The following is a 9,379-nucleotide window of genomic DNA, read 5'->3' on the forward strand; positions in this document are numbered from 1 at the left end:
TTTTTTTTCTTTTTTTCCACAAAGCTCCAGGACCTAGTTGCATATCCTAGCTGTAGGTCATTCTAGTTCTTCTATGTGGGATGATGCCACAGCATGGCTTGATGAGCGGTGTGTAGACCATGCGCAGGATCCGAACTGGCAAACCCCAGGCTGCCGAAGACAAGCTTGGGACCTTAACCACTCAGCTGTGGGGTGGCCCAGAAATAGTTCTTATTTCACCATAGTTTCCTCCTGGGCTTTCCCCACCCCAACCCCAGTGGGAGGGGGATGGCCTGACCAAGAGGAAGAGGTTGAAGAGAGCTGAGCAGTAGCTACAGAGTCCCCTAGAGTCTCAGTCCAGTCCCAGGCTGAGGTCTGTCCAGGCCCAGAGGTAGCATCTGCAGCTGGAGGGTCCAGCCTACAGGCCAAGACCTCCGCCTCCTCCCCAGGCACCCCACTGCCCCTCGGAGGCCTTTGCCTCCCTCAGCTCTTCTTCCCAGGCAGGCTGGGGTGGCTGCACCGAGTCCCCGGCTCTGGCTCCCTCTCCTTGGGGGCTTCCCTGCTCCCTCGCTTCCCTCCCCTTACCCCAGCTCAACAAGAGAGCCCATGGCCTGGGAGGCCACACACCTGCTGTCACCTGTCCTGCTGGTGCTCCTGGCCTCAGGTGAGGGGCAGGCGAGGTAGGCAGAGGGAGGGGAACAGGGCAGGAGGAGGGGGAGATGGCTAGGTGAGGTGGGCGTGGAGAGGGCCCTGTGGGGAAGGGCACAAGGCAGCTGGAGTTGTGGCCAGAGGCCGGTTTGAGGGCACCTTCTGAATGCAGACACACGGAGGGGGCTCCCGAGGATGGAGGCCCCATCTCATGGCTGTGCAGTGGCAGCTGGGGGGCTCCCTGACCTGAGGGTTTATTCTCAGGCTCCTGGGAACAGAAGCCAGAGATGCTGCATAAACTGGAGGGCGAGTCAATCACCGTGACATGCCAGTACCAGCTCCAGCAAGGTTGGAACAAGATGAAACACTGGTGTAAGGTAATAAGAGAATATACTTGTAACATAATCGTCAGCAATGCCAGGATCCAGAAAGGGGCTCGACACTCCCTCCAGGATTATCCCGGGTCTGGCTTCTTCTTCGTCACCATGACTGAACTCAGGGTGGAGGACTCAGGAATCTATTGGTGTGGAATCAGAGAATCTTACGGGATCTTTGTTCTAAGAGCCATCCATCTGGTGGTATCTCAGGGTGAGTTTTTCCCTTCTTATCTGTGCTTCTCAGACTTTCTGAATCACAAGGTGTTAGAGCTGGAAAGATTCCTAAAAATCATTTCCTTCAACCTTCTCATACCCGAAAACTGGAGCCTCTCGGGGTTCAGGGCAGAACCAGCTCCAGAGCTCAGACCTGCTGGCTTTCGGCTGTTGTTCCTTCCCCATCGCACACATTTCCTTGAACATTTCTGTTGCTGCTGACAGAACTCCTCCGCTGATTTGTGGTAGCCATAAAGTTTCCTCAGGCTTCAGTGAGACTGGCTTAATGGTCCATCCCAGACATCCCTACCCCTGACCGAACCCCCAACCTTCTCTCAAAGGGCTGGGCTCAAGATGGGTCATGAGTAACTGGATGGGGGTCAAGAAGTGGGGACAGACGGGAGATGGCCAGCTAGTGAGGCAGACATGAGACTTCGGGGATGAGGCTGGGAGGTGTGGTGGCCAAGGGCTCAGAGGGTCTGTGGCCTCACCCTGGACCTGCCCCTAATAGTTGAGAGACCTTAAGTCTCAGAATGGGAAGTTTGGGGTTACCCCTCTCCCGACGGCCGCACGTATTCCTCCCGAAAACTTCAACATTGCCAAGTCCCCTGCGTTTCTCTATGACGGTCAGGGCTGGAACTGTGCCTTCCCGGCCCCTGGCCCTGCTGCCCAGCCTTCCCAGCCACTTGGTCAGCAGGGCACCTGGAGGATCCAGATCAGCTGCCCTGTCGTCCACCGCCCCACCTTGGCTCATTGCCCACTCTATGTAGGGCATGGGGCCAGGCTCTGAGAGGAGAATCAAAAACCTTGAGACCTCATGCTGTGCTGGAGGAGCCCACAGGCCAGCCAGGAGGACAGACACATCCATAAAGGACTGTGATGCAGGGTGGCAGGTGGCATAATGGAAGCATGTGGTATGGAGGCCAGTGAAGGGAGAGACCAGGTTGCTGGAGAAGGACAGAGGTTTGGACTCTCCTGGAGGACTTCCCAGAGGAGGTGACACCACATGGGCCTTGTTGGATGAGCAGGAATTTATCCAGGGGAGCAAGAAGGATTGGAAGGGAGGCATTAGAGATTGAAAGTGCATGACATGTTCAAAAATAATGAAAACAGAAGAGACTGCAGAATATATCCAATATACGAGTGACAGTGTGATACCTAATCGAAAGCCACATGCACTGTGGCACCTCCACATGAAGGAAATCCAGCACGCCTCTGCGTGTGCAGGGCATACGGTGCTTCTCAGAGACCTCACCTGGTCCAGGGCCATGTGTGGGCTCCTCCTTCCCAGGGTTGGGGGCTAGAAGTGGGAAGCCCTGGCCTGGGGGCTAACAGACAGGAGTGCCCCCCTCATTGTCTCTTACAGCTTCAACCCTGCCCACCCCCAGGAGCACCAGGAGGACCACAGCCTGGACCTCTGCCATCAGCCCTGTCCTTGACAGGTACTGTCACCCCCTCCCCTGTCCTCTCAGAGCCCCATCCCCTCCTGCCCTTTGCCGACTCTGCCAAATGCCTCCATCTACCACGTTCCCACGGGCACCCAGCCCTTAAAGGATGAATGGGAATCAGACAGCTGCTTCCGGCCACTTCACCTCTTTGAGCCTCTGTTCTCTCATCTGCAAAATGGGGCCAATAACATTCCCAGCTTACGTTAGGGTTTCTTACCTTTCACACTGCTGATATTTGGGGCCGAATACTTCTCTGTCGTGAGGGGCTGTCCTGTGACTGTAGGATATTTAGCTGCCTCTAAATAGCCTCTACCCATTAGAGAGCAGTAGCCCAAACGTCCCCAGACCGCCCCGTTGTGGCAACCGTAGAGATCTCCAGACATCACCAAGTTCGCCTTGGGGACACAACTTCCCCGGTTGGGCACCACTGCTTTCCAGGGTTGTTGCGAAGATTAAATGAAATTGAGGATTCGAAGGGCCCTGTACTAGGCACGTGCACAAGGCTGCTTCTTTTTCCTCTTCCTCTCTTCTAGCCCTCCTCTCTCAGTACGAGAAGGGGAGCTGTCCCAGGGCCACCGGGGTCCAGGGAAAGGGCGCACTGTGTAGTTGCTACAGCCCATGGCCTGATTTCCTCTACCCCTGTCTGAAGGTTTCCAGGCCCCCGCCCAGGACTGGCCTGATAGCTGTTTCTCTTCCTGCCTCTGCCCTCTCTCCACCCACCATCACTGTGGGTGTGAACCTTGGGGTCCTGCAAACCACAGTTCCCTCTTCCAGGCATGGCACCATAAACCAGGTGGTGCTGGCCAAGGGAGCTGAAAGGTGTCCTAGAGCCACTGCCTCACCCCCTTTGACCCTTGACACCCCAGGCACCTTCCCGGGGAGCCTGCTATGGTATAAGAAAGACTACCTTTGTGCTCTTCCTTTGGCTTAAAATGGGACCTGTTAAAATTCAGTGATTATGTGGCAGAGCTGTTTGCCAGATGACACCGGCATTCTCTGCATTAAGTGCAGCTCAGAACAAAGGGCTGAGGGTAAGGGGCTCAGACCAAGGACAGCTAGGGAAGGATCAGGCAAAGTGAGCACAGATCCCACAACAAGGGCCCAGAAGGCCAGTAGAGGGACGGCAGTCAGAAAGGGGAAAGGAGCAGACTGGAGACACGGTCAACATTCCCATCTTACAGGGAAGGAAACAAGCCGGAGATCGAAGGACACAGTGACACTGCATGGCTTATGGGGCAGAGCCCTTGACCATGAGGCTGCCCTGCGGCCAGCTCAGCAGGAAAGTCTGTCCCCAGGACAGGCATGGGGACGGGGTGGTGTCACAGCAGAAGGTTGGCTCTGACCTTCCTCACCTGGCTGGTCCTTATTCCAAAGCCCCACAGATTACTGGGACGTCATCTCGGGCGTGGTGGTGGCTGTCCTGCTGCTGGTGCTCACTCTCTTCCTGATCCTGTACCTCAGGAAAGCCCGAGGAAGGGCCAGGAAAGGTAAACCCCCGCTGGCCAAGCAGACCAGCGAGTGCTTAGCCATGATAAAGCGCCCGCGAGCCATGGGGTCAAGGCTTATTGTGCCCATTTTTTTTACCAACAAGGAAACTGAGGCCGAGAGGTGACGTGGCCAAGATCCCCTGGGCTCTCCAATGGCTCCGCTCCTGCTTTGCCAGGGCGGCAGGGCCCACAGTGCTGAGGACGGGCCAATTCTCTTTTAGTCTGACTTTCGAGGTCAGCTTGCCGAAAGCCACTTCATCTCAGTGCCAATTTGCCCAAGGCTGGTATTCTAGGACCCATTAGGGATCATCTATTTTACCATCTTTTTTGGGGGGGAGGGTGTGAGGAAGATTGGCTCTGAGCTAACATTTGTTGCCGATCTTCCTCTTTTTTTGCTTGAGGAAGATTAGCCCTGAGCCAACATCTGCGCCAGTCTCCCTTTATTTTTGTATGTGGGACGCGACCATGGCATGGCTGTTGAGTGGAGTAGGTCCACACCTGGGATCCAAACCCGCGAACCTGGGCCACCGAAGTAGGGCGTGTTGAAGTGTAACCACTATCCCCTGGGGCTAGCCCCTATTTTGCCATCTTTTCATAGTTATGGACTTTTTAACAACTTTATCTAAAGAACTTTCAGGTTACCAGTATTGTTTTTTAATTGTTGCTATCATTTTAACATTTTGTCTTCCTAAAAGCAGTTGGAAGACTTTTTAATCTTCTAAGTTTTAAGTTTCTAGCATTAATCACATGTAAAATCTACAGCATTTTGCACAAGATTTCTCAGATTAGTGCCTTTTGGTGATTCCTGCCTCGTTTCTGTTGGTCAGTCTGTCCAGCACGTAAGTGCTGGGTGTCTACTAACCACATAACCCAGGGATGTGTCTGTTGACAGCAAGATTGGAATGTGGGAGTGGGCGGGTCAGAGTTATACTGGACCTCATGGATTTTAATTTTTCAAGCTATAAAAATACTAAAGTAGTAGTGGATTGTGAAACTTTATTTATATATTTTTCAAACCACATAAAGTCGATTTAGTGGGTCACAATAGTATTTTTATAAAACAAAATTCAAAATTATTTGCACATTGGAAGGATAAGTATTTTTTTCATTGAACTTTTATTTTAGGAGTGTTTGTATGTGTGTGTGAGAGAGAGAGTGAGTGTGTGTGTTTGTATATGTGGTAATAAGATAAAATGTTTTTCATTGTGGTTCCTGGTCCAAAAATTTTGAAAGACATTATATATAACTTCCCCAGCACATAGATTATACTTCACCTTGATGTTTAAATTTGGAACTTTCAGCGACCTGGAATTGATTGAGTTTACCGGTCTTAGACACATTAGCTTCAGGCAGTCAATGTGATTGCTCCCTGCATCCCTGGACACTCCTCTGTACTTTCCGCTTGGGATGTCCCCCGGCACCATGGCAGGTCTTGACCAAGCCCCTGCCCGTCCCCATTAGGGATCTCCAGCCACCCCGTATTTCCATGGGAGGTGGGTAGGGAGAGGTCCCTCCCCCAACCTTGACTGTTTTCCTCGCAGGTGAGGATGAATCCCACCACAACTATGACAACATTTCAGCCCAGGAGGCAGAGTGTCCTGTGCGTAGCAAGGACCCGTCACCAGGACAGAGGGAATCTCAGCTTTCCAGGGTAACTTGGTTGTCATCGTTGTTTTTATTTAACTTCCTGGCTTGTGTTTGCTCATAGTTTCTGTTTCCCCTGAACCTGGACTCACTCCTGACTCCTCACGCCCCTGCTGCCTCACTGCCTGCGTCCTTTCCCTTATTTCCCAATTCAAATCATGTAGACAGAAAGAGAACTGACTGACTCAGCTTTTGACCATGACTCCCACGAGTTACAGCTTTTCACGTGGGCCCATCTCGTGGGTTATTAGCCAGCTGATGGCTCGGCTGCCATTGGTCCAACGAGCTGCATGGAAGTCTCGCGTGATAAAAGACATGGCTCCCGAGGGTGCTTTCTCATTGGGGGCTGGAGACTGGGCTGTTTCCCTTGGGTAGGTCTGTCTTATTAAGGGGCTGAGACTCTTGAGATCACAGAATTGCAGGATTGGGAGGATCTAAAGTCGTCTGGTCCAACCCTCTGTATGGCTGGAATCGACTCTAACATCTCTACCAAGAGCTCTTCCAGCTCAACGCTACTCAAACTTGAGCGTGCACAAAAATCCCCCGGAGAGCTTGTTAAAATAGAATTTCCTGGGCCCCACTCCAGAGACCTTGCTTTAATAGATCTGGGGCGGAGCCTGAGACTGTGCATTTTCAACAACCTTCTGGGTGAGCTGCTGGTCCATGGGCCACACTCTAAATAGCCTTCCTTATTCTCAAGCATGCTCAGTGATGGCACCCTTGCTGACTTCTGCCATTCCCAGAGACTCTGCAGGATCCATATCCTGTCCCACACCTTAACCCTGTCCTTGCCCTCTACTCAGCTCTGGGACTCAGGGGGCCACTGACCACTCCCAGCTGTGATCCATACAATGAACACCTGTCTTCTTTGCTTCCCAGGGCTCCAATCAGCGGATGGGCTCCAGCGAGGACACCGGGACGATCTGCTATGCCTCACTTATCCACCTGAACCACCTCGGCCTTGAGGACTCCATCTATGTCAATACCGCCCCCAATCCGAAGCCCACGCCTGACCCCCTTCTGGCTGTGGAATATGCCAGCATCGCTAGAAACAGACCCCAGCCCTCCGAGTCCGCAGCCCTGGAGGGGGAACAGGACCTGAAGGCAGAATTCACTGGGCAGTGAGCACCTATCAAATGCCTGTGAGGCACAGGGCTGCTCGACCAGCAATGGGGTGACTTTAGTGTGGCACAGACGGTCCCAAACCTGCAAGAGGTCACCCCTTCCTGTAAAGGAGGTGAGGAAGGGGGAGCAAAGGAAGGAAAGTCCTGGTCACCCCAGAGGGGAGAAGCTTTAAGTGTGAGGGCTTCAAGGGGCAGGCTGTGGGGACAACAAATGGGGTTTAGGGACACCTCCCCACTCGCCTCCCCCGGGTCTGGGACCCAGTGCCTCACCTCCCTCTCCGACACTCACTTCCTTCCTGACCAGGGGCTACGAAATCCTGACAGATTGTGCAAGTTCCTCTACTGGTGGCTGTCTCTGCGAGAGTCCCCTCCCTTAACTGTCCTCTCAGGGCCTCTAAGCCAAGCTGGAAGGTTCCGTCTCTCCCAGCCCAGATCCCCCTCTCCTTCCTGGTCTCCCAATTCTAAATAATCCTCACTAAAGACCCTGCCAGGACATAGGCAGTGCCCGCCACTCAGGGGTCACTCCTCATCCTGGGCCTTGCCGGGCTCTCACAGGGGAGCTTCCTTCCCTCTGTCTCCCACATGGCTCCATCAGAACTGACTTGGGCTCCTCTGCCTCCCCGGAAACTATCCTCCACTCTGCTAACTGTGTCTCGGTCCAGCAGAGGAGGCTGCGGGACACCTCCTGCCTGGCTGAAGCATAATTTCACAGGGCCCTTCTGGAGACAGAAGGTAATGTGTGCCCCCAAGGAGCGACTCTGAACTCTGGGAACTCCAGGCCACGTGGGCAGGAGGCTTGTGTCCTGCCCCATTGTGGGCAAGGTTCCTTGGAATTGTGGATTCATCGTTTCTCAAGGGAGTGACATTATAGGTCATCGAATCCAACTGCCAATGGCATGTGAGAACCCCTCTGTGAAACCCCGGTGAGTCATGAAGTCTCTGCTACAACTGAAGGACAGGGGTCTCACCACCTCCTGCTCGGGCAGCTCGTTTGTGAATGTTTTTGTCAGACGGACCTTGCTTCCCCTCAGTGACAATGAGACATCAGCCTTGCCCACAGATGGGACCTGAGGGTCAAGTTGCATCATGGCCAGAAAGAGAGTGAGGAGTTGGAGAGAGGGGTGGATGGTTTGAGGTCTGGCAGGCTTGTGTGCAAGGATGAGGTCTTCCTCTGGGAAGAAAGTGGCAGGAAGTGCCTGTCACTTGTGACATCTCTGCTGCCATCATCCACCTCCCAGGTTCCTAGTGTTGAGGATTTGGTTCTGTCCCGTCTGTAGCTCCATGGGGACACAACTGATGGGTGCACACCTGCAGGACCAGACACTGGGGTGGAGGGAGGCGAGGAGCAGGGAGGGAGCAGGATGCTCTGAGCATCATCCTGGCTCCTCAGGGGTCTGTCCCAGCCTTCCTGCCTGAGTCCTTCTCCTTCCAGAGGCTGGGCAATTGCTGCACCCTGACCTCCCACCCAACTCGGTCTTGCTCTGAGAAGGTCATTGGCACTGACCTGTGCCCTCCTTTGACCTCTGGTTCTTCATAGTTCCAGGCATCTGACAGCACCTCCACTCTCGGTCTATATTTTAGCCTACCTGCCCACTGGGCAAGCCCGTCTTTATCATGTTCCCCCCAACTTGGACTTCCTGCCTGCATTGCTCTGGCTGCAGTACCAGGAGACATCCCAGGGGTCAGCTTCCTCGTGAACTGTTAAAACCCAAAGGATTTACTCAGCCTAGAGCTCCTGGGGTTATTTTCATTAGACAAGTACTTATGGGTGCCTCCTGACTGCCAGGCACTGCTCAGAGTTGGGGATCAGAGGTTAACAGAGTAAGCCAGCATTGATGGAGTGCTTCTTCTGGGCCGCATTCCTCTACATGCATTAATGGCTCAAACATCCCTCTAAGTTAAGTACTTGCCTCCATTTTATAGATGGAGAAATTGAGGCATAGAGAGATTAAGTGATTTCCCAAAGTCACACAGCTAGTAGATGGTGGATCCTAGACCCTGAAGTGTTAACCACAATGATTCTTGGTCCCCGTTACTGTGAGGATCTCGTTGTTGTGTGTGTGTGTGTGTGTGTGTGCGCACATGTGTGCATGTGTTGGATAGATGTATGAAAACCAATGACAGTACAAAGCAATATGGCTACAGCTAGAGGAATGCTCATGGTGCTAGGAGAGAATGGGCGGGATGCACGACCTTTTCTGATAGAAGCCCCAGGAGCCACGAGAGGATAGTAAGAGTGCAGCTGACTCGGCTAGGGAGTCCAAGGGAAGTGTTTCCCAGTTAACTGGGGGCCCCAGATAAGAGGACTTGAGCTCCTCCTGCCCGCCCTGGCCCAGGGAGAGGGCTGCCCCTTCGGCCGCCAGCAGAGGCCTGGAGGCACCTTCCAGAGCTGTGGCCTCAGGGATGTACATCTTCCCCGCATCTCAGCACTGAGGCAGCCATGGCAACCAAGCCACCCC

General features: G+C 53.5%; 1 protein-coding gene across 3 annotated transcripts; it reads left to right on the forward strand.

Moving 5' to 3' along the window:
* Nucleotides 1-283: 283 nt before the first annotated feature.
* Nucleotides 284-8,593, forward strand: LOC106824574 (CMRF35-like molecule 7). Of its 3 annotated transcripts, XR_006531934.2 has the most exons (7): nucleotides 299-643; nucleotides 892-1,215; nucleotides 2,584-2,659; nucleotides 4,040-4,152; nucleotides 5,694-5,803; nucleotides 6,676-7,033; nucleotides 7,225-8,593. XR_006531934.2 is itself a non-coding variant. In XM_014830963.3 (6 exons), the coding sequence occupies exons 1-6, from the start codon at nucleotides 586-588 to the stop codon at nucleotides 6,919-6,921; spliced, it is 927 nt and encodes a 308-aa protein (XP_014686449.1). In that variant the 5' UTR covers nucleotides 284-585; the 3' UTR covers nucleotides 6,922-8,593. The 3 variants fall into 3 exon arrangements, 2 of the variants coding, with proteins under 2 accessions (XP_014686449.1, XP_070371066.1); XM_014830963.3 differs by having other exon boundaries at nucleotides 284-643; nucleotides 6,676-8,593; XM_070514965.1 differs by having other exon boundaries at nucleotides 298-659; nucleotides 6,676-8,593.
* The last annotated feature ends 786 nt before the right edge of the window (nucleotides 8,594-9,379 follow it).

The sequence above is a fragment of the Equus asinus genome, chromosome 8 (genome assembly GCF_041296235.1).
Source record: "Equus asinus isolate D_3611 breed Donkey chromosome 8, EquAss-T2T_v2, whole genome shotgun sequence".
Taxonomy (NCBI): domain Eukaryota; kingdom Metazoa; phylum Chordata; class Mammalia; order Perissodactyla; family Equidae; genus Equus; species Equus asinus.

Excerpts from the sequence above, each read along its gene's own strand:
- LOC106824574 (XM_014830963.3), top strand. The coding sequence starts at position 586 with ATGGCCTGGGAGGCCACACACCTGCTGTCACCTGTCCTGCTGGTGCTC. Across the intron at positions 1,216-2,583 it reads CCATCTGGTGGTATCTCAGG|CTTCAACCCTGCCCACCCCC; the intron begins GTGAGTTTTTCC and ends TGTCTCTTACAG. Across the intron at positions 5,804-6,675 it reads GGGAATCTCAGCTTTCCAGG|GGCTCCAATCAGCGGATGGG; the intron begins GTAACTTGGTTG and ends TTTGCTTCCCAG.